Source organism: Mus musculus, chromosome X, assembly GCF_000001635.26.
Source record: "Mus musculus strain C57BL/6J chromosome X, GRCm38.p6 C57BL/6J".
In the NCBI taxonomy this organism is placed as follows: Eukaryota; Metazoa; Chordata; class Mammalia; order Rodentia; family Muridae; genus Mus; species Mus musculus.
Window position 1 is genome coordinate 10151858 of NC_000086.7, and position 25772 is coordinate 10177629.

General features: G+C 39.8%; 1 protein-coding gene across 4 annotated transcripts in view; it reads right to left on the reverse strand.

Moving 5' to 3' along the window:
- Positions 1 to 6358: 6358 nt before the first annotated feature.
- The window catches only part of Rpgr (retinitis pigmentosa GTPase regulator), a 58580-nt gene continuing 39166 nt past the window's right edge, over positions 6359 to 25772 (reverse strand). For 2 of the 4 annotated variants that reach the window (NM_011285.2, NM_001177952.1), the window contains exons 14-17: positions 14219 to 14419; positions 12865 to 12922; positions 10745 to 10833; positions 6359 to 7023 (exon numbers count right to left, since the gene is read on the reverse strand). In NM_011285.2, coding sequence (NP_035415.1) covers positions 6817 to 7023; positions 10745 to 10833; positions 12865 to 12922; positions 14219 to 14419 — 555 coding nt within the window. In that variant the 3' untranslated portion in view covers positions 6359 to 6816. Of the gene's footprint in view, positions 7024 to 8751; positions 8924 to 10744; positions 10834 to 12864; positions 12923 to 14218; positions 14420 to 24145; positions 25025 to 25772 lie in introns of those variants that run through there. The other 2 variants (NM_001177950.1, NM_001177951.1) reach the window with 2 other exon arrangements.

Below are 25772 nucleotides of genomic sequence, written 5' to 3' on the forward strand. Positions count from 1 at the left end.
TCCCCCGCCCTGCTCCCCTACCCACTCACTCCCACTTCTTGGCCCTGACTTTCCCCTGTACTGGGCCATCTTCTGCTAAAACATGTTTTTAAATCAGTGTGACTGCTGTCTGTTAAAGCCAAGGGAAGCCACGAGATGTGCTGATTATCAAAGAATAGACAAGTCACATTACCCTGCTTCCTCCTTGGTAGAGCCTAGTCAATTCCATGATTCTCTTTCTTCATTTTCTCACCACTGCTCCCAACATGCTTTTCACAATGTCAAATAACTGTTTTTATAGTGTTCAGTGGAGAGTGCGTATGTAAAGTATTTTCTTGGAATATCACCGAGATGCTCTTGCATATAACTACATTCAATTTATGGTATGCACTACAACATATGGTTCATGTTTTGTGTTAGGGATATTTCCACATGGTATAATGATATGTACTGAGTAGATTTTTTTGTTGTTTTTAGCGTGGGAGGCAGAAAGAGTGGAAACACTTCTGTTTAGATAGTCATTGACTAGCCTGCAGCAAAACAGCTGGAAAAGCAAGGAAGCAAGCAAACAAATAACCCTTCTGAGTAAAAGATGTCACTTGAGTCCTAGGAAATAATCGAGGGTTATGCTAGTAGGCTTCAGAGCTCACAATCTCAACATAGTTTCCAGTCTTCTACCTCAGCTAGTTTCTCGTGGTAGCTCACCAAGATATCTGCCTTCCACAGCTGTTGTTTAAATGATTCTCCATGTGACAGCTAGAAGCAGCTGTGGAATGGCTCTACTGACTCACTTACCCTACAAGATACTATGCAGATAGGGTTCAGGAAATCAGCTCAGCCACTGTGGGACTCCAAAGAATTTAAGTCTACTGACCCTGAACCACCCCATCACATTCTCTGCGGAAAAGCTGCTTTGGTGATAATGTCCTAGACCTCAGTAAAGAGCATGGTCCTGAAGTTCCTTTGTCTCTTTCTCTCTCCCCCTCATTGCTGGCAAAACACACATGCTTTGGATGCCCCATCACCATTGTCATGGTGAATGTACTGCCCTCTTCTCTGTAGGGTCTGTAAGTGATGCACTGTGTACTCTGTCATATTGCCTTTTCTGTGCCTCACCAGGCCACACACCTTATCCCAACTCTTCCTAGGTCAAGGCTCTCACAGAGCCTTGCTACAGAGTGGCTTTCTTGCTACAGGTAAGACACAGGTCAGACAAGATCCTCACATATATCTGCCAGTAGAAACAAGCTTCTGGGAGAATAACAAATGGTCAAGTTTGAATACTTGGACAATATTGTCCACCAGGATCAGGAAGTATCTCGTAAAAGACTCACTGTAAACAACCATAGCCATCTTCAATGTAGACCATCAAGCTGTGACTAAGTCTACAGCCATTCTCCAGAGAGATCTCATAACCAAATTAGAGGAAAACTCTAATACAAATATGCTTTGGAAATTAACTGTTTTTTTTTTAATGTTTAGTCATTTAAAATGAAGCTTGTATCATATATAAAATGAGAATTCTGTACTACTTTTTTCAGCTTATTGTTAAAACACATGGATTCACTTCCTTGGCACCTGGAGTAAGAATATTTAATTCTGACAATTGTCTTGCCTTCCTGAACTCACAAACAAACCTACGCTTTCTGATTTTTCTTGCAGAATATTAGGCACATGCCCATGGACTGTGGGCAAAAAGTATACATGCTACTCTCAGGCTTGTAGATTAAGATCTTTGAAAATGCCAAGGTTACTGGATGCTCAGAGTTCAGGTTCCTGAATGATACGGCCATGCTCTTACCTTTGGTCAATTATGACATCCCCACAGTTTCAATATTTCAAGGCAAAATGACTCGGATTGAGAAAGATTGTGTCACAGCATACAAGCAATAAACATTAATGCAACAATTTGTTTTTTGTGGACAACAAGGTGGACATCTTGTTAATTATTAGTAGGAGTCAGCTTGTGAGATACATCATGGAATTTCATGATTCCTATTCAAACTGCTGCATCATAAGATGCTAATGTAAAGAACACAGTCTCCAAAGTGGCTTTATTTGACCTCCTGGACTGGAATCAAGCAAGGCATCGTTGTTGTCACTTGAGTTTTATGACTTGCAGCTCATTGCTTTGGATCCATTTGATTTAAATGTATTGATCTGAGTTAAGATTTGTCTTCTAACCAACGCGTGGATATTTCGTTCCTTCTTAGAACAGGGAACAAAATACCCATGGAAGGAGTTACAGAGAGAAAAAGTTTGGAGCTCAGATGAAAGGATGGACCATCCAGAGACTGCCCCACCCAGGGATCCATCCCATAATCAGCCACCAAATGCAGACACTATTGCATATGCCAGCAAAATTCTGCTGAAAGGACCCTGGTATAGCTGTCTCTTGTGAGGCTATGCTGGGGCCTGGCAAATACAGAAGTGGATGCTCACAATCATCTATAGGATGGAACACAGGGCCCCCAATGGAGGAGCTAAAGAAAGCACCCAAGGAGCTGAAGGGGTATGCAACCCTATAGGTGGAACAACAATATTAACTAATCAGTATACCCAGAGCTTGTGTGTTTAGCTGCATATGTATCAGAGGATGGCCTAGTTGGCCGTCAATGGGAGAAGAGGCCCTTGGTCTTGCAAACTTTATATGCCCCAATACAGGGGAACACCAGGGCCAAGAAGTGGGAATGGGTGATTAGGGGAGCAGGGTGGGGAGAGGGTATAGGGGACTTTAGGGATAGCATTTGAAATGTAAATGAAGAAAATATCTAATACAGGGCCTCCAATGGAGGAGCTAGAGAGTGTAACCAAGGAGCTAAAGGGATCTGCAACCCTATAGGCGGAACAACAATATGAACTACCCAGTACCCCCCAGAGCTCGTGTCTCTAGCTGCATATGTATCAGAAGATGGCCTAGTTGGCCATCAGTGGAAAGAGAGGCCCATTTGTCATGCAAACGTTATCTACCTTAGTACAGGGGAACGCCAGGGCCAAGAAGTGGGAGTGGGTGGGTGGGGGACTGGGTAGGGGAGCGGGTGGGGGACTTTTGGGATAGCATTGGAAATGTAAATGCAATAAATACCTAATTAAAAAAAGAAAAAAAAGAAAAAAAATTTGTCTTCTATATGTTAAAATCAACATGCAATCCAGTACACCAGTTTAGCTTTAGAGCTTTATCAACTGTTTACAGTTTCAAACAGTAAGCACCCGGGTGAGAATAGAGAAAGGTTTCAGGGAAATACTATCCAGGGCTCTTTGAAGTCCCATCATCAGCTCTCCAGGACCATTGATTTGTTTGCCATTGTTGCAGTTTTGGATTTAGGTTAATGCCACAGACACAGAAATAGCCAGTAACGAGGGGAGACAAGTTGCTTTAGCCCCGCATACTTTTCAGATTCACTTGAATTGGAGACTATATCAAGGGTGTGTATCTTTTAAAATTTTTTTAATTTATTTTTTATATTTATTTACATTTCAAATGTCCTACTTCGCAGTCCCCTCTCCACGATGGCCCCTTCTCCTCTCCCCTTTGCTTCTAAGACGGCATGACCCTACCCACCCACTCACCCCCACCTTACCCCTCTAGCACCCCTTTTCTTTGGGGCATCAAGTCTCCGCAAGCCTAAGCACATCCCCTCCCACTGAGGCGAGACAAGGCGGTCCTCTACTAATGAATTCTTTTCTTCTATGGGCAGCCTCATTTTACTTTCCATTCACTGTTGATGATTACTGGGTTCTTTCTGGGTCTGGGCATTATGAACGAAGCGAGTATAAAATATTTCAATGCTTTGTGTGCGAACCTAACTCGTTTTCACTAGGACAGGTCATTTTAAATGCCAGTATTATTGACGTTTTGGAGAGAACTGTGTTCTGCAGGAGCATCTTCCTCCTCTGTCTCCTTGAATTGTGACAACCAAAAGCCTCTCCAGATATTGCTAAATGTCCTCTGGGGAAGGGGAGTGGTCTTCCTGATTCAGAGCTACTGTGTTAGGAGCACGATAATATTTATTGACACTTTAGTGTAAACTTGGTATAGACATAACTTATCTCTTTATTGAAATGCCTCTATTCACATTTATGAAGGAAATTCTCTGCCTATAAAAATTCTAATTTGGAAGTTGTTTTAGTACATTACCTTATTTTTGGGTCTTTTAAAATATATTTTTTCAGATGATAGTTCAATTACATTTCTTCCTACCCTTTCCTCCCTCTAATCCCTCACATATATCCGTCCCCACTCTCCAAATTCATGGTCTCTTTTTTTCACTACTTGCTATTGCATGCACTTGTGTGTATGAATATACATACACATTCCTAAATATAATCTGCTCAGTCTGTATAATGTTACTTGTATGTATATTTTCAGGGTAGACCATTTGGCACTGATCAAGCAATTGGTCTGCTCTTCCTTAGGAAAGGTCACCTCTCCTGTTCGTAGCTTTTGTCAGTTGCCTATAGTTCTTTGTGTAGGGCAGAGGCCTCATAGACTAACCCCCCATACACACACCATGCAGTCTGGCATATTCATGGGTGCCATCTTTGTTGACCTCACATTTGGGCCATCATGTTTGTGAGAATTTATGGGTATAGCTTCTACATTTGCTTTTTGGTTTGTTTATTTGTTTGGTCTGGTCTGGAAGCAGGCTCTCACTATATAGCCCTGACTGTCCTGGAACTCACAATGTATGTATGCACTGAAAAATCTGAAATTATTGCAGATGAATCATACTTTTTCTAGTGAGTTTTAAAGCTATCAATTCCTTATTCAAATTTAATGTCAAATTAGTGATTATTATAGCCAAGATAAATCTAAGGTCTACATATTTCAACATGTTTTCCTTATAAACTTAATTTCTCTTACCAAAACAATGCACTCACTTAAAACAGAGAAGGGGAAGGAAGAGGAGGAGGAGGAGGAGAAGGAGGAGGAGGAGGACAAAGAGGAGGAGAAGAAATAACAGGAGGAGGAGGAGGAGGAATAAGAGACAGCAACTTCATTGATCAAATTTGGTATGTGACTATGGTTTAGTGCTAAGTTTAAGCACACACATACAGAGAGAGAGAGAGAGAGGAGAGAGAGAGATGTTAAAGAGAATCACTATACACTGTGCAGATGGAAAGTCCCTCCATGTAGCCATGGTTTCAGGAGATTTGAAGGGCAGGCATATGAGCACTGCTCCACTGGGTCTTCTGCTCAATTTGCTCAAAAGACTGAATCAATGCCAGCCAGGGCTATGATCTACTCTGCAGACTGTGTTCCTCTCCTGGGCTTTCCTCTCCTGGACTCACTGGTTTTGGGTAGAATTCAGTTCCTAACAGTTGCAGAATGATAAGCCCTCAGATTGGCAAGGCTGTCCTATACTCTCTGGTATAACATGTTTTCCCATTACATCTGCAAAATCTTTCTAAGAGACTCAGGTAACACAAGCAGGGGCGTGGCATCCTACCACAGTCATTGGTATCACCCATACTCAGAGGGAAGGGATTAGTCAAGTCCTGTGGCACCAAGACTAATCTTAGGGCCACCTTACTATTCCATCTACCACCAGTAGCATGTTTCGTTATCATTTTTGAGTTTGACTCCCACTCAGCTCTTAGAGCTTCTGCTTTATATTTATATTTATATTTATAATATTATCCTGGTACTGAGGTTTCAACAATGCAAGTTTTGAAAGTGTATTTACCTTTAATAAAAATAAGAAATCTACTAAGTGTAATATCCATTCAGAAAATTACCTTTTTAAGATTTCAAAACCATATCCACTTTGGATTAACATATTTTTTTAACCTGTAGGTAAAAATAAAAAGATGGGGTTCTGTTTTCTTTGTTTAAATGGGGCAATGGTCACTGCAACTGAAAAGTGACATGTCTCACTGACAAGGGAAGACAGAGGAAGTGAGTATGCTTCAGTTTTCTAAAGCCACAGTGTGAGCAAGCAGGCAGGGCTTCCATCAAAGCAGAATAACAGTTCTCGCATTGCTTTTCGAGTCATGAGGTAGCACACGTCATTGCTAGAGACAGCTAATATGAGCAAGTCTGATTGTTTTGAGGTTTCTTATGATGGCAGGGTTAAATTTTCTAGATGATTCATATATTTGATAAGTGATAAGGATATTTTGTACATTTTAATTCAAACATGTTTAGATTTATTATTTATTTATTCTCAGTATTTTGCCTATAGGTATGTCTGTGAACCATGTGTCTGCCTCATACCTGCAGAGACTAAAAATGGGCACCTGATCCCCTGGACCTGTTGTTACAGGCAGCTGTTAGCCCCTGGGTGCTGGGAAGCAAGCTCAATGCCTCTGCAAGAGAATCAAATGATCCATCTCCTTTCTGCCCCTTATTGATCAATAAATACTTCCAAGCACATATCCATTTTGACAGCAGAACCAACCAGACATAGTTTATTAAAATAAGTTCATTACAATGGTCCCTGTTTTTAAATGTTGTAAATATACTCAAAACTGTTCCAGTGTCGTAATATTGTGAACATTGTCTTAGGAAATTACAAAGTACAATAACTGTGTTGGCAAAACTATGAAATAGCTTCATTCGTCTTTCAAATATAAAAATAGATTGTTTTATGCAACACTGAGCAGTTGTAAGGCCAGAACACTTCAAAGAGAGTTGGAGGTACACATACTTTGGAAACTGTTAAGAATATTAACATAAATAAATATTAAAACTGTTCATATTGTTCAAACCAAGCCAAACATACTAATTTATACCTTTTTAAACAGTGTTGTCAGGGGATTTTCTTCAGAAGTCACACCATTTTTCAAGTATGAAGAACAAATGTGCTCGGTGACCATTGAAACATAAACATGCATTTATAGAATTGTACAGGATTTGGACTTTCCCTCCATATTTGGTGTTGTCGAATCCTGAAGATTTTGACCCATGTGGTTCTGGTTGGCATCTTTCTTATCACTTTGTAAGGCTATCTGATCTCCTATTGGCTTTATCTCTGGGAGTGGATCATTAGTATTCTGCATCAGTTTCTGACCTGTCAATGACATCCGATTAAAGAAGGAAATCTAGCAAAAACACACAAACAAAAAGATTTCATTTCAGTAAGCAAAATATTCAGAAAGTATGCAGGGATGTAATGCTTTAACAGGCATGGGCACAAATCACATCACATTTTGGTGTACGTATATGTACAACAATGTGTCCTTAACTACCTAACAGATTTTTATCCTGTTTATAAGAATGTGGTCATAACTAAAGTAAGACCAGCTTTCAGCAATACCTTTATCATCATGGTATTTCACAGGTGAAAATTAAGATTTCATTGTTTTGTCTTGTAAGAGGAACAAATGAAAACTGGAAAATCACTCACTTATTGTCACCATTTAAATGTAAGAGGACTGGGTCATTTGGGGGAGACTTTTTCTGGTACCACTAGTGTACCTCAACTACAGATCATTTCTGTCATGACACTCTAGAAAAGGAGGACATACCTCAACATCATGACATCAGAAATTCTGAAAAAAAATGCTCCAGTTGGCAAATGACAGCCATGCAGGACTTGTGGGTCAGAGTCAGTAATGGGGAGATGGAGGGGCCATGCTGAGAGACCAGCACTGTGAGCGTGCAGGAGAGATAACAGATGGAAGGAGCCGGGATCCCTGGCACACTCTGAAGAGAGCTGAAGAACGAAGGACGGCTAATGAGGAGCCATGAGTGAGAGTCAGGCACATGTGGCAAGGCATTCCTGAGGACTGAGGTTTGTAAGGACAAAACTGGAAAAAGAAAGCAGCTCGGAAGTCAGGGAAGGAAAACGTACTAGGAAGAATATGGCCAACAAGGCCATGTGCAGGAGACAGCAGCTAAGATCATCATCTTACAACAAAGGTCTCATCTGACTTAAGACCTTTGAAGACTTATCTAGGGAGAAATTAGTGTCCTTCAATGAGCTATTTTACAAGAAATGCTTCTGATGAGATGTCAGAACCAGGAAAAACACAGGAAATGAAAAGTTCATGAGGATGTGGCTGTTTCAGAAGTCAAAATGGAGCTAACAACAACAACAACAACAACAACAACAACAACAACAATTCCTCTTTAACCATAAGATAGAAGCAACATAACCTATAAAGACTTCTAGCAAGAGTTTATAGATTAAAATGGAAGTGATCCTTGACTTGTAACACTGGAGGGTCCACATCTTGAAAACCTGTTCCACTATAAAACAGCAAGCCCCTCCTCATTAAGTTAGAAGTGTAACTTTCTAATATGCAGGTAATTTCTCAAGAATGTAAACTAAAGGGAACTGCAACCCTATAGGTGGAACAACAATATGAACTAACCAGTACCCGGGAGCTCTTTAGCTGCATATGTATCAAAAGATGGCCTAGTCGGCCATCACTGCAAAGAGAGGCCCATTGGACTTGCAAACTTTATATGCCCCAGTACAGGGGAACACCAGGGCCAAAAAGGGGGAGTGGGTGGGTAGGGGGGTGGGGGGGTGGGTATGGGGGACCTTTGGGATAGCATTGAAAATGTAAACGAGGAAAATACCTAATAATAATAATAATAATAATAAAAAGATAGTCCCTGTGTGAGGAAGAAACATGCTTCAGGGATGATCACCAAAAACCAGCATGTGCACACCTTGGAACCTAAACGCTGTGGCTTTAAGAAATCTGAGTTTACAAACCGTAGGGAACTGGACTGAGTCAACCCATAAACTACGTGGGGTTCCGTGAGGGACCGTGTACTCTCTGTAAGTCCACACATAAATACCAGGAGACAAGTGAATAGCATGTGCCACTTGAGCTTTAATGAAGAAGAGGCATGCTGTAGAGGGAGCTGACGTTCCTATGAGCAGTGTGGACAGGCAAGCCTTAACAGAGACCCTGAGCAGCAGCCGCTTCAGACCTAAGCGAGAGTCCAGGAAGCGTTTTCTAGGCATAGACTGACGCTTACCTAGGACTAAGAGGAGGGTTCACATGTAAATGTCCTGCTTGAACATGAATTTAATCCACATCTTAAAACATATACAGAGACAAAGCACTATTACTAGGAAGTGAGCCAAGGCAACTTATAGATTAGTAAAAAGATAGAAAATAAGTATGGTTAAGTTATTTAAAGCAGAAGTCATTATACGAACTTTAAAACAGTAAAAGTTCACTTAAAATGCAAGGGGGAAAGGCTGTAAAGATGGTGTAGTGAACATGTATTGCTCTTGCACAGAACCCAAGTTTGGGTCTCAGTAGCTATATGGCAGCTAACAGTCTACAAGTCTAGTTCCAGGGTTGGTGATGCCATGTTCTGGTGCCTGTACACAACTGGTGTACACCTTCAGAGGACCTAGGTTCAGTCCGCAGCACCCACCCATTGGCTCACTGATACCATGGTAATTCCAGTTTCAGAGTGCTATGCCCTCTTCTAGCCTCCCTGAGCATTGCATGCATGTGATACCAGTTAAACATTCACACACAGAAAATACAAACAAGGCTTTTTTAAATGCAAAAAAATCATTGAAATTCAAACTCAATAGGTATGCTAAAAAGCAGAACAGTTTCAGCAAAAAAGATAATATAAGATCAAGAAAAACCTGGAAATTACCCAAAAGTATCAAGGGACATAGGGAATACTAAACTGATATTAAAAACATGAACAACAGAAACAAAATATTTATGTCATAATCTGAAACAGAGATACAATGTTCAAATACATAATAGATAACACATTTTAAAAATATAAATTGAATGGCTTCTCAGATTCAAGGGTCATATGTTTCAATTAAGTTTAAATTAGAGATACAAATTTAACACTAAAGCACATATAAAATGACAAATCTCCCAACAAGTATATGACAGCAATGTTTGTTTTACAGTGCTGGGGAGGGAACCCAGAGTTTCAAGCACACTAGGCAATTGGTCTACTGAGTAAACCTCTAGTCTATTTCTAAAGTAAAATTCTTAAGAGCAACAACTGTAACAGATACAATACTAGCCAAGTAGCTGTACTATTTGTCAGTGAAAAACTCTGATTACATAGAAATGTATTCAAGTGTATTCACGCCAAATGAAATGCAAGCTGTGAACCACCAAACGACACCTATGAAAAGAATTTGTCTAGGATTTCTTTGGGGAGAACAAGAACCCAGAAAGAACAACGGCACAGTAAAAAGTAATAGTGAGCAGAGCGTATGGTATCAGAGACAAGTAACAACTTGGTTCATGACATCAATAAAATTAAAACAATGGGCACAGCAATTTGTAAAACGGGAAAGAAGGGATAGCAAAGCAGAACTTTCTTTTTTCGAGACAGGGTTTCTCTGTTAGCCCTGGCTGTCTTGGAACTCACTTTGTAGACCAGGCTGGTCTCAAACTCAGAAATCCACTTGCCTCTGCCTCCCAAGTGCTGGGATTAAAGGCATGTGCCACCACTGCCTGGCAGCAAAGCAGAACTTTATTTAAGATTCTATGATTATTTGAGAAAAAGATATGAGCACAATGGTCAGTTCTGGGCATTAGGTATGCACATAAAACATGCAAAGTCAAAATCCAGCTGTCTAGGATATTTACAATGTACCTATTTAAAGTGCATGTTAAAATAAGGAGTTTAATATCTCTACCAGGCAAATGATAACAGAAGAAAGCTAGCTTATTAAAAACATGAACCACCACCTTAAACCTTTTATATACTTTGGGGTTATACAGTTACTATAAGGGACTAACAGGAAAAGTAGAATGTGAATTCAATACTTTGGTCTTAATACCAAAATGAAAAATTCACTTCACTTACTTTTTTAGCTTTTTTTATGTCTTTACTTGTTGGATCATTACCTCCCAGAATTTCTGAAGAGCTGCTCTTTACACGATCATACATGTGTCCTACAAATGGATACATGCCAAAATATTATTCTAACTAAAGAGAAAGAAATTCTCGATGCTTTCAGGGAAACTATCACCTCCGAGTTGTAGGATAGTGCACAGAGTTCACTACAGGACAAGTAGGTGATGTCATACCACACAGTTCTTGAAAAACGGAGTCAGTTACGTTAAGATGCTGGATGACTTAACCAATGCAAAAGTATTTGGATTATGACTATCCAAATATTTCCTATTATGAACAGTAAGCAGGAAATGCAATAGAAGACACGTGAAAACATACATTATTTTAAAAGATTTCTCCTTTTCTCTTCTCTTATCTCCCTTTATCCCTCTCCTCTTTGTGTCTCTCTGTGTCTCTCCATGTCTCTGTCTCTATCTCTGTCTCTTCCTCCCTCTCCCTCTCCCTCTCCCTTTGTCTCTCTGTCTCTCTCTCTGTCTCTCTCTCTCTCTGTGTGTGTGTGTGTATGTGTGTGTGTGTGTGTGTGTGTGTGTGTGTGTGTGTGTGTGTGTAGGCCAGAGGGCAATGATGGATGTTTCCCTTTATGGTCTCCACCTTAGGTTTTGAGACAGGGTTTCCCATTGAACCTGGAGTTCACTGACTGGGCAATGTTATTCGGCAGAGAGTCTGAGAGCCCCTCTTGTACCTGCTTCCCCAGCACTAGGAGTACTGGAGTATGCTGGGAACACAGATTCAGGTCTTCATGATTCCATGGCAGGGCCATTTTCCTGGCCCCTACATCACTTACAACTCCTCACTATTTCTGTGAAACTTATAAGGACAAACTAATCAAGGAAACTATTTCTTCTTCTGTTTAGTTCATACCAGTCAGATATCCAGTCCAATGAATAGTTTATTTCTGAGGTACTGGGGACCAAACCAAACCAAGAGTCTTGACTATGTTAGGCATGTGTTCTACCACTGGGCTACATCCCAAGCTCACAAACAGTTGCTTTTTTTTTTCCTTAATGAAAACACAGTAGAATGTGTATATAGAGCGATGATGGAAAGACATAATGGATAAGGCTTACAGCACAAGCACAGCTGGTTTGCATCTAAAACAAAGTGCACTCACAGTCTCCTGTATTTTGTGGCACCCGCTGCTACACTAACACACTTCAGATACTTTTTCCGTGCCTGCAGTGACATTAGAGACACAAGTGAAGGTCCTGGAGGAAATACCGAGGCTCGAGGATAGTTTTCCTCCAGGACCTTCAATCATATTCACTTGTACCAAGAAGACCCTAGTAGTTGATAAGGATTAAGTTGGGACTTGAGGCAAAGGTTCAAGATACTACTGGTTGGGTAGGAGGGAAGAAGGGGTAGATCTAGTCCTAAATCCTTGAGCAGTGACACATAAACAACCATGGCTAGTAAGTGTAGAGTGCATTTGAAGAAGCGGAGAAGGTAAAGGTGAACATGGAGAAGCCAATTTAAAGGGTCATGTGAAAATAAACCTGAGAATCTCACGCCTTATGATCTTGTGAGCTACTGCTCTCATTCTGTGTATACTGTGGCTTATTTAAGACAATGGCAGTTTCTCTCTACATGTTCACTCAAATGCCCTGGCCCAGTAAGACTATCCCTGTGGACTTCTACCACAAGCCTGGCCCGTACCATTTCTCCTACACTCCATTTCACATGACTAGCTCATGGATCTCCCTATTTCAAGGTTTTCCAGGAATATAGAAAACAAATATAATATAGGAACACCACTTTTGTCCACATCATATATCTGATTGATGATAAAATAGTGATTCTTAAGCAGGTTGCGGGGCTGGAAAGATGGGCCAGCAATTAAGAGTATAGATATATGCTTGGGATGCAGTTAAGAGTATATACTGCTTGGCATTCAGACTCAGCTCCCTCCATCCACAGCAAACAACTTACAGCCCATTTAAAGCTCTGGGTCAAGGAGATTTACAGTGTTTTCTCCTGAACTCATATGCACATACCGATACAGACACAGACATATACATAATTAAAAATAAACTAAATTTAAAATACCATTTTGAAATCAAATGAGCTTATACCTTTTGGATTTTCATTGTACTCACGAAGGGCCCGTTGCAGAAGGCTGGCACTGTCTTCCTATAACCAATAAAGAAACAGTATGGTAAAACACAAACAAAAAGGAACTTTCTTCCCATATTTGTGCTGTTAGAAAACCTAGTTTTGGTTTCAAAACTTGGTTCTAGAGCCTGCATCTAGTGAATGATTCAGGCAAGTGATAATTCACTTTGCTGGGCTTCTGTGCTATGGGAAACCTCAGATGTTCAGTGATTGCTAATGTCCTCAGTGACCATAAACCAGGCACACTGGCACATGCCTGTAAGTCCAGGAAGCAGAAGCAGGTAGTTTCCATGACTCAGGGACAGGGTGGTCTATATAACAAGTTTGATGATGGTTAGGTCTATATAGCGAGACTTTGTCTTTTAAAAATACAACGAACACAAATTGTATGAACTTGTGGAAACTGTATGATCCCATCGTCTATAAGATGACTGAGGAATGGCAAACAATTTCTCTCAAAAATGTATAACAGGAAATGGGTATTTAGTGTTTTCTGTGTTAAAACATTTTACTGGCCACCAAAAACTGGAGTTAATAAAAATTTTCACAAACAGGATTTTTTTCTGTAAGAAAACAATAATTGCCAGAACAATTTTTTTCCTCAATGAAAATAAAGTCTTGAGAAAAACAGAAACCAAGAAAACCTGACCTCTACATGACAATCATCTCTTAAATTAAAATTGACAAGCACATAGTTTGAACGTATCCTTAATACTGGCACTACACATTCAAATATAAGGTCAGTTATGTTTTGGTAGTTGTTTATGTTTGGAGAAAGAATCAATTTCAAAACTAGAGTCTTTTCTAGAGCAGGCATGAGGATATTTCATTAGCTAGAAACCATGGCTACCTTAGTGTTTTGTGTAAGTGTTCTGGAAGGGGAAAATGAGCACAAACCATTCCACTTGGGATACAGCATCTTAACTGCATCTATGACAAACATACATTAGGAACTCAAATATTGCTGTGGCTGTATGCATTTACATGTATGTATGTGTGAATATATGCACATAACACACATCATTTCTGTCACCAGTACTAAGTTCCCAAGTTTAATCTTAAGCATTCCAGCTTTCTGGTTCATTTCCCAAGAGTATACTACCTGGAGCCATTTCCAGTCATATAGGAATAAAATACTACCAAGCAGTGTGAAAAGTGTGCTAGATAGAAGGCTTGCTTAATTCCTAGACTGCACCAAAATCCTTTCACCTTATGATAAAGTGATACATAGATATATCTACTCCCACAGGAAGCTACAATGCACCCTCCCCTTCTTCTCAGGTGCCACCTCAGGACATAACCTTGTCGCGATACCTCTTTAAGGACTTCATCTAGCTTCTCATCAGTAATATCAATAGTTTCTGAGCCTTCTGTTTCAGGTATACTTCCTTCTTCTACAATCTCCTTCTCTCCTTCCTTCCTTTCTTCTTCTACAGTGTCTTCTACATTCAGGATACTAATTTCCTCATCCATTTCCCCTTCTTCTGGTTTCACAGTTTCTGAAAGTTGAGGAGCCTATGACAAAAGTGATCACAAAACATTTTCTTTTTAATGAACAAATGTGTTCTTTTTAAAAATTCCATAGATATAAGTTGCTCTCAGTGAACATGTACATTATAAAAATCATATTTAAAAGCTAAAGACATAAAATAGTGTAGAGCCTATGCTGAACATGAAGATACTGCATCAGTAAGGACTTCATGTCTATTGTTCTGTGTATGTCTGCTGCTGTGTGGCCATGCCTAGTGTTCCTAAAAATTGGTTAGTACATTTTCTTACCTTTCTCTAAAGAGTGATCTTAAGCTTGAAAGAAATTAAGAAGTTTCTTCCTTATTATAGCATGGTAATATAATTATACCTATGTATTATGCTCATTTTTTAAAACATAGTTTCTTCCTTATTATAGCATGGTAATATAATTATACCTACGCATTATGCTCATTTCTTAAAACATAGGGATTTAGAGTTCTCCCCCAACTTTACAATTCATTTACAAGAGAAAGTATAACTATTTATAACTCAGAAAAAGATAAAGAACACAATGCTATTAAATAATGGTATTTTATTTTATTACTAAAAGACATTAACTGTAGCACTTTGAACTTAACCACATTTAAAATCATGAAAATACATCTGGACAACTACTATAAACCACAGAAAACACTTACCTTGACAACTGAGATAATTTAGGAGATATTGGCAGAATACTGGCATTTTATAAAAAAGAAAGGCAAAGTTTCAGTACAGTCTTAAAATGATAGTCTGGAATGGTCACTCTGTAAATGTCCTGTGCTAAGACTATGTTGAAGAAGTGAATGGGCCAACTGGATCATCATTTCATTGGTCACACACCACAGTGAGCTATGGTCTTTGGTTTGGCTCAACACATACTTTGTATGTCTTAGGAGAGATATCAATGTTCCTTGTGATGGTACAGTTTGCCACTGTACTTTGTCTACGTTCATCTCCAAAATCCTTATTCTAGAGTAGTACCCTGGTTCCTAGGAGAGGCAAGGAGAAGGCTCTCCTGTGCCTACCAGAAACTTCTATGGGACCACAGTTATTGCTGAAGACAAAGAACCCTTGGCTAAAGCTTTAGGCCAAGGGAGCCCTAGACTTTAGTGTTCAATGATGCTGAGGCCCTCCAAGAAAAGGCTTATTAGAGAGGTAAATACATAAGGAGAGAAGAGGTTAATTGCCTGGAAAAAACTAAAGAAACTATCTAAAAGAATCTACAATACATGCAATTCTGTATGTAAATATACATATACAGATTAAATGTAAATTTCTCATTTAGGCTAGAATTGTCCCTCTAGAGTCAAAGACTAACAAGAATCCCAATACCACATAGGAAAATCCCTCCTTTAAGTTGTTGGTCAGAGGTGCCCAAGGGACTCCCAGAGGTAGAAGGTTTAAGACCCCATTGCTGAAAACACTATGCACTTCAGAAACAAGGCATAGAGGCCTCAGCAATGGAACCGACTTGAATGTCCCCTCCATGAGGTTGAGCTTCCATAGTACCAGAAAGTACCATGCAAGCTTCTAATATAGGGAAACCAATATTCCTACCCAGCTATGATGCCTATGAACCACAACAATGATCAGCATGACACCACACCCCAAGGGTGCTATAGTGGCATGCATACCTTGGCAGTAAGTAATAGCTTTCTAATAGGACTTAAGACCTGTTCAACAGGGAGGAAACAATGACTGGTACTGAACTCTTAGCTAACTACTCAGTGCTAGTGAAGTCATGGATACTGGAGAATAACCATTACTTTACTAAACTAGCATAATAACTAATAACAATATAGACTTTTGTCCTTATACCCACAGATACGTGTAATCCTCACCATTTATCAAATAAACTTCTTTTTGCAACAGATGGAGACCATTACAAAAATATATATATAGCCAATCAAAATCCAGGGTTGTGGAGTCCAGTTCCAACTGACACATCTGTAATAAACTCTTGTACCTAAGGCTCAGGGAACATTTTGGAAAGGAGGATTAAAAAAACCAAAGAGACAAAAGGATCAGGGAGGTTGCTTTGAGACTGTATCTCTTAGTAGTGTGAGAAGTGACACCCAAAGTCTCACCAACATGACAGCCTAAACATGAGCTAGGCAAAGATACCAATAGATATCCCAAAGAGGGCAGGGAAAAGCTCCCAAGGACTCAACCCTACACAAAGAACTCAAGGTACACTCAAAGTGGAAGAAAGAGCCTTCCCAATGGAAGTGCACAGCAGTTGGTTATCCAATACCAGATGGTCAGCTCTGAAATCATACATATTTTATGTCATGCATAGACTAGGTTTGGTTATATTTAGGAATATATATGTATATAAATACACACATATGCATAGAATAATAATGAAAAAGGAAGCCATGAGATTGAAAGGGGGCAAAGGGTAGTATATGGGAAAGTTTGGGGGAAGGAAGGGGAAGAGAAAAATGTGACTATTTAAATCTAAAGAAAAAAAACCCACTCAATTCTATAAAAATATTTTTAAACATTTTCGGCAAAGTTATGGGGTTTCTTTTAAAGCTTTTAATACGCTAGCACAAGTAGACATTTTTCTTTACAAGTAGACTTTTTGGAGTGTAACTAAAGATTTTTTTGAATGAAATAGGTTCATTTTGTTTTTTAAATTCACCATTGGGTGATCTGATGCTTAATGTAACAAATGAGATCTTGAAGAAAAGTATCTAATTGTTTATATTAAATTCTGTATTTTGGCGCTTTAGAGATGTCTCAGTGGTTAAGAGCACTGACTGCTCGTCCACAAAGGTCCTGAGTTCAAATCCCAGCAACCACATGGTGGCTCACAACCATCCATAATGAGATCTGACGCCCTCTTCTGGTGTTTCTGAAGACAGCTACAGTGTACTTATGTATAATAAATCTTTCTTTAAAAATCTGTATTTTAATGAAAAAAAATTAGAGTTCCTGTGGCTTTCCATCCTTGCCAGTATTTAATATGATGTGTTCTCACCACAAGCATCAGTAACATTTCATTGTTGCTGTGCATAGTACTTCAGTGAGCCAAATCAAATATTTATTTTAATTGATTAGCTATTTTTACTCAGTTGATCTATAGGGCTTTGTTTTAAAAATAATTTGGCCTGCTTTATTATATTTTATTTGAAAGCAAGCCATATGTGTGTGTGTGTGTGTGTGTGTGTGTGTATGTATATATATATATACATATACACACACACACACACACACACACTTGTAGTATTTAAAGCACAGAGAAATTGATCCCACTCATACACACACGCACGAGCGCGCACACACACAAACACACATTCTGTGTTTATGTTTAAATACTGACAATTTCAATGAAAAGAAATTATTTGCACAGAAAGCAAAAATAAAGTCTAGAGGCCAGAGTAGGCCTACAAGCTGCCAGTTTGATGTCTGCATTCTTATCTTCTTATGACACCACTTCATTTAAAGTCTTCCTCCTTTGTATGCATGATTCTGTATGTCATTCCTACCCCATTACTATAACTACTGTATACATTCCAGTTTGAGAAGCAAGACTACAAATGTAAATGCAATATTCTGGGAACTGTACACTGGGGTGGTAGGCATTTTTATTCTCAGTTTTACATTTATTCTATACCATTCTCATGTTTTCTGTGGACAATCTATTTCCTTTCTGTAGGCATACATTTGAGGCTAACCGTATGCATGGGATCAATTTCTCTGTGCTGTAAATGCTACAATTAAAGCTCTTTCCCAGCATCTGCAAGGGTAATCAGTGGAGGGCTGGGATCTGAGTCCAGGACTGTTGGACTACAGGGGCTCTGCTCTTCCTCAAGATCATTAGAGCCATGTTTCCCCTACACACTGACGTTCCAAACATTGAAGGTTATTCTATTTCCTAAATTCCCAACAAGGACATCCTGGTCTGGGGTGTCACTGTTTGCATAAACTGCAAATTCACTCAGCAAGTTTTATCCAAAGAATGCAAGCCTCTGCACTGTACATCTCCCTCCCTAACCTGAGAGCCATGCCAGCAGTTGCCTGATAATTATGAGTGTAAAATGAAGTTCAGATCCTGCTTTTGAGCAAGGCAGACTCCTTGGAGCTCTGTTGCAGTTTTCACGTCAGGGTTAGCTCTGGGCTTCAATCAGCCCACCCACAAGATGCTCCTTTGCTGCCATCAATTCTTCCTCCTTGAAACCCCTTTTTTGCTTGGGTAGCATTTTCTCCTTTCCTAGAATATAGCCCCCAATATTTTCTCTAAGTTTTGTTCCTCAACTTTGTTACTATTCTCTTACTCTAACCTAGTGGTTCTCAGCCTTCCTAATGCTGACACCCTTTAACATAGCTCCTTCTGTTGTGGTGGCCTCCCAGACATAAAATTGTTTCTTTGCTATTTCATAACCACAATTTTGCTACTGTTGTGAATCATACTGTAAATATGTGATATACAGGAAAAATACGCGAAGGGGTTAGGACCCACAAGTTGAGAGCCACCATATCCCACTCCCCGATGTTTCCCCCGATCCCATCTGAAAAGCTCTATTCACAGGAGGGATGCTTTCACTAGCTCCAGAAAGGACAAGGACATGTTACTGATCCCAATGACTTCTACTGAGCTCCAGACAGAGAAGCTGGTCGCCATGGTGAACATCTTCTGGAAACTACTGGCAACTTGCAAACGTGGGTCTCCCTGGACTGACTGCTCCTATGCCCTTGTTTGCAGTCACTGTGAACAGCACTGTTTCCACTCAGTTTTCTAGGCCAAAAGAAAGGTGTCACTTTTCCCTTCCCTCCCAACTACATGCAACTCTGATACATATCCCCATGTCTTCATCCCATGTCCAGTTCATTCTTTACCTGGTCTACTATAACTGGCTCCTCACTGCCATGCCTGACTTTATTCATGCCTGCTTGGAATCATTCTTCATATTGCTACCAGAATAACCTTACAAAACCTCAAGTGTAGTCAATGTATCCTTTTCCCTGCAACATCTTGTATGAGTATATAACGCCCTTTGCTGGTTAAGTTCTACTTAACAAGATTTATTTCAAAGTTTCCCTACTCACTAGTGGCAAGCTCATTTTGAACCTTTCCATATAGAAGCCGAAGTCACTCTGCTAACATACTCTGCTGCAATGATGGATTTCCTGTTGGCTTATAGAGTCCTCTGAAACAAGGGGCCCTGTCTTATGTCTTGCCTATCTAAGACACATATTTTTTTTCTTCTCTTTAATTAGTCTGTTTTTAAAAAGCAAGGTATACATGTAATTTGGAGCTTAATTTTCATCTTAGTGCAGCTTTGGATAAAGATACAGGAGTAGAAAAACAAACAGCACTGTTAAGTTATGCATATAATTAACAAGAAAGAATGATTTAAAAAAGAAAAGAAAAGAAAAGAAAAGAAAAGAAAAGAAAAGAAAAGAAAAGAAAAGAAAAGAACAAGTCGTGGCTGAAGTACATCGGGGTTTCAAGTGTTCTTTGGAGAAACATTTTTAGTCCTCCTGACAGTTAAGACAGAGGAAGAGTGGGCTGGGCCATGGGTGGTAGATTAATTAATACCTGGCTTTCCTTTTAAAGGCATCCTCCTCTGACTGGAGGAAGAGCACTCTTTTGGGGGGACAGGATATATAAATACGTGATTTAATAATATGTACCAGTTATTAAGCTCTATGTTAGGAACTAATCATAACACAGAACATTGAATTTTCACAATGAAAAGAATGAAGAAAAATATGACAATGCCTTCCCTTACTGAAGCATTGGTTGGAGAGAGCACACACGCATGTAAACTCATCTCTACAGTCAATCATTATCAATCAACACACACTTTAGCACTACTCACCTTGAGGGCTGTTGTTGAACAGCCAGAGATGCTCTGCAGAAATCCTTTGCAGCTTACCTGAAGGTCCCTTTCTGACAGAGTCCACATTAGGAAACAGTAACTTAAGAGATTCTACAGGGTTAATGCCTCACTTTTACCCCAGTAATGACCAGTAAACTAAAGCAAGTACTTGAGCACCTAGCAGATTTACCATGCCTGTAATCCCAGCACTGGAGAGGTAGCAACTGAAGTCTCAGAAGCTCAAGGCCATCCTTGGCTACATAGTAAGCCTAGGCTATGAGAGACCGTCTCAGAAACAAACAAGGAAGGACGAACTACTGAGATCTACATAACCAGCTCCCAAGTCAGGAGGGGCCAAGTGGTCTTATTCTTCACTTACGTTTCTAATTCTCTAATGAGATGTATACAAAAATAACCTCTACTTATGAAAGTTTGTGTTCTTTTATACCCTGTCTCAATGTATCACTAACCACCAACAAACTCCTCACCATAAACTTTTGAGTGTATTGGGCCTGCCACAATGTGTGATTTACTAAGTGTTCACTGAACACTGGGCAGAGAAAGTTAGCATGTTAGGGCTAGTGCTCACTTCCATAGAACTGCTTGAAGACTAGGTGATTCTTGTGACTAAACTTAAGGCTTCTGTCTTAAATTAAGGAGTAGGGATAGCAAGAATTATAGTGTGATAAAGCTCTAACAATGCTCTTCCTACGGAATTCCTTAGGTCTCACATCCTAATTCTGTACATTCCTAGAAAACAAAACCAAAACCAACCAAACACACACCAAAACAGACATCGACAAAGCCAAAGAAGCTGGTGTGACTTCATAACAGCCTGAAAGCACAATTTGTCAGTAGGGCCCTGGAGGCAAAATGACTACATAAATGCTCTTTTGACTGTACCTTGTAGGAACTATTACTTCAAAAGGACACCACACGTTTTGGAGCAGGGAAATGTCATGAAACTGGTCAGAAATGCTGCTTCAAAGTGGCTATCTCTATCAGTTCAAACAGTGAAGCAGATGTACTTTTAGAATATAACTTCAGTACTCCTGGGCTAGTCTCTTCAAGGAAAACCTATGCTCCCCCACCCCCACCTTTGACATGACTGGAAGTTTAGCTTCTTATCCTTCCGGCATTCTCTTATGAATTTCCTTTATGCACTTCATGCCTGCCACCCCCTTTATTTAATCATTTCAAAACTATTCTTAAATGATCACCTTTGGTGCACACACCTTATCATACTGCTAATTCTACTCTACAAACAGTAGAATGTGGTCGACTTGGCCAAGGGCTGCAGTGTCAAATCAGTGTAGTCCGATACTCAGGGATACTACCTGCAGGTTCTAATTACAGACTGCTCTAGGAAATGCTACTTCATTGGATTCCTGGCCATCTCATGCTCCTTCTTAGAGAGAATCAGATGTATGGAGTTCAAGCACACAACATTTACAATGAAGGTATGGAACAGGCTGAGAAAGAAAAGCAACTGAAAAAAAGGTGAAAATACACAACCAAAATAGCTACATTATATAGATCTAATCAAATGTGACTTTTAGAAATTTACTATCTAGTTTAGACAGTTTTTCTTCCACAAGCAATACCGAGTGCATACATTTAATCTTTATTTTACCTGAAACATTCTGATAAGCAACAGAATTACAGAAGTCAGTGAAAATCCATTGAGGCTGCATAACACACAATGAGAATGGAAGCTCTGATGGCAAAGTTAGTACAGAAATCACTTGAATTCAGAAATTTCAAATTACAGAAGACAGGAGACATTGAAATTATTACTTTTAAGAGCAGACAAATGAGCATAGGTGCTTAGTTTTATTTCTTGAAACGCCTAAACTTCTATGAGCCCTATTTTATGTGTTTCAGCTACTCAATTCATAAGCTATTTTGTCACATGCCTAGACAGCAATCAAAAGAGATCACATCATTAAGTCTCTAAGACCTGAACATAGCTGTCACGTTATAGATTTCTATCAAAGGGTACAAAAAAGGGAAAGGGACAAATGTCATTTTTTAAAATACCAATTTTCTACCTTAGTTTTAAACTATCATCACTTCTTACAAAAATATTTTCAGTCATAGAGACGGAAAAGGGGTACTAAAATATTTATTAAAAATCAGAAGTTTTGATAGCCCTTAAATATCTGTACTTTTTAAACAGACTGGAATGAATATATATATGTGTGTGTGTGTGTGTGTGTGTGTGTGTATGTGTATATATGTGTGTGTGTATATGTATATATATTACTTATAGTAGGCTTCTAGTATATAAACCATTAATGAGGAATATAAATGTTTATTATAACAAAATGCCTTTTAATAATATTTTAGTTACGGATTAGTAATTTGGGGACAGAACACAAGATATGAGCTGAGGAGGAATCAAGACTTAACACTGTCTCCTGTTGCCTTTGACACCTTAGTACAAATGTCATCAGTTGTCTGTTTTTTCAACCACATTCTATAGTAACAGATGAGTTGAATGAAATGTAATGTCTACCTATTACGCATCAGGCATGGAGATGACTTCCCTGTTACTTCAATTCCAGATAAAGTGGTAAAACATCACTCCAGAATCGTTCGGAGCCTAGGAGGCCATTCTCTACAAGTTGTCTGGACTCCATTGGCATTTTAGACGGCTGTGTTTTCCCTAGGTTAGTAATGGGCTTTTCTGAGTATGTGCCATGTCTGCCATATTTCATAGACCCATTTATTTTACTTACTTTTGGGGATTGTTTTCTGTCTTCCTGACTTTCATTATCAGCAACTTTTCCAATTGCCTTCTTGTATTCCCCTTCTTCCCTGTCATATGTTTTATCTTCCTCCACATCATCCTCACAACTTCCGTGTTCTTCCCTTTCTCTTTCATCCCCTTCTTGTCCCTCTTCCTCCTCCTCTTCTTCCTCTGTAATATCTCCTTTCTTCTTTTCTAGCTCCTCTCCTTCATCATCTTCCCCACCTTCTTCCTCTCCCTCCCCTTCTTCCTCTCCCTCCCCTTCTTCCTCTCCCTCCCCTTCTTCCTCTCCCTCCCCTCCTCTTCTCCCTCCCCCTCCCCTTCTTCCTCTCCTTCCCCTTCTTCCTCTCCCTCCCCTTCTTCCTCTCCCTCCCCTTCTTCCTCTCCCTCCCCATCTTCCTCTCCCTCCCCATCTTCCTCTCCCTCCCCTTCTTCCTCTCCCTCCCCTTCTTCCTCTCCCTCCCCCTCTTCCTCTCCCTCCCCTTCTTCCTCTCCCTCCCCCTCTTCCTCTCCCTCCCCTTCTTCCTCTCCCTCCCCCTCTTCCTCTCCCTCCCCTTCTTCCTCTCTCTCCCCCTCGCCTTCCCCCTCTTCCTCTCCCCCTTCTTCCTCTCCTTCCCTCTCTTCCTCTTCACCTTCCTCTATTTCCTCCTCCTGTTCTTGCTCCTCTCCTTCCTTCCACCCTTCTCTCCCATCTTCTTGCCTTCCCTTCCCCTCCCTTCTCCCTTCTTTCTCTTGCCTATCTCCTTCATCCTCCCTACTTTGATCCTCTGATGTGCCTTCTTCTTCCTCTCCTCCTTCCTCTTTTTCCCCCTCTTCTGGCTCTTCTTCCTCCCCTTCCTCTTCTTCACTTCTTTCATCTCCTGCATCTCTTTCTTCCATCTCTTTCTTCCTTTTCTCTTGGTTTCCTTCATCCCTCTTCATTTTGTCTCCTCCTTCACTCCCTTTCTCCCATCCTTTATCCTCTTCTCTCTCTTTCATATCCAGGATGCACCTTGCTCTTTTATCCTTACCTTTCTTCCTCTCTTGTTTTCCCTGTGCCCTTTGTAAATGCTCTGTTTCTAAACTCACCTTCTCACAGATTTGATCCCCGTCACCCTCAGATCCGTCCTCTCTCTCCCCCCCTGACTCTCTCTCACTTTCACTCACCTCTTTTTCTGTAATGACATCTGATGGGGCTTCTGCTTTTGCCTCCTTTCTGTCTCCTTCAAATTCCAAATTTTCCTTTTGTGCCTGTACTACTTGCTCCACTACTACATTTCCTTCTGAATCCTCTGGTCCTTCCTGCTCCTCTGGTATCCCTGACAAATGATCATGCTTAAGATCGAACTTTGGGAAAAATCTGGTTGCTCTGAATACATTCTCAGTTTCTTGCTCAGTACAGTTCCTGTCGTACCATAAGTTCTCAGTCTCCACTTCATCGTCATCTTTCTCATCTTTCTCATCTTTCTCTTCGCTACTATATTCTACTAGCTTGGGCTGCTCCAACTCCTCAGCACTGTCTTGCTCACTGTGCCTCTCACATTCCATGTAACTGTCTGGTTCTTCTACCAATTCTGTTTCACTGTCAAAGGTCATATTCTGCTCACTGCTTCTCCTTTCCTCAGCAATATCTTTATTGTCTTCACTCTCAGAATTCATGGTTTTATCTGGTAAGTCATCAAAAAGTGAATCTGATTTTGAGTTCTCTTCACTTTCTCTAATCTTTTTCACATCTGCCACTTCCATCACCTCAGTTTTCTTCTCAGAGACTATTTCTTCATCACTTTCCTTTCCTACTTGCTTGCTTTGTAAGCCCTTTCCATCAGTGAAGACCCGCGGCTCCTCCACCTGGTCTAGGCCATTACCCACTTCCTCATCTGAAAATGCTTCCAGAATCTCGGCTGGTCGTATCATGTAGATCCCTTTTGCTAAATATTGTTTGTACACTGTCACTTCTTTTATTTTTGACATTTCTTCATATTCATAACTATCCTCATTTTCAGTGCACGGTGTACTTTCCATCACTTTCTCAAATGTGTCTTGATTCTGTAAAGTTTTTGAAGTAACCATCATACTATTATTAGTTGACAAAGGCATCATAGTTATATAAATTACTGCAAAGATTTTAATCTACAAGCTTATGCATTGAAAGCTCATTAATTCAAACTTTAGAAACTGGGAAACATGCTACATCTAGTGGTTCATAGTATTTGCCAAATAAATTCTTAGAAACAGGAGTTAGGAATTAACAAGCTAATATTCAAAAACAGTATAACAAATGCAATCTTTTTACTCATTAAAGTAGGCCTGACAGCATCTAATATAAAAGATTTGAAATATGGACAATACATCAGTTTTCTTAAAAAAGGATTTCCATTTCTACTGTTTCTAGAAACGTTTTAATTTGAAAGTTGTTTTTATAATCCTAAGGCAGTCAGGCCCAGCTGCTAGAACTTATTTCTAAATGTAGCTACCTTTCTTTTCCAAGCAACTCAGCGAAACTCTGTCTAGCATCTCCTAGAAACTAAGGCCCTGCTTGCGGCAGAGTAAGCCACCAAGACATGGAGTGCTCGCCCATGGTGAAAAGCATGCTATTCCTCACTGTGCCTCTCACCTTTCGAGGGCTGGCTATGCATTTTTATAGTTAAGCAGGATCTTCCTGCATTTTGTAGGATCTGTCTTTAAGAATTTTTAAACAAACAAGGTAGCAAAGGCAGTAGAAAACAGAAATTACACGATTCCCTAAGCCAGAGTCAACTGCTTATTTTATTAACTGCCAAACACCTCTTATTTT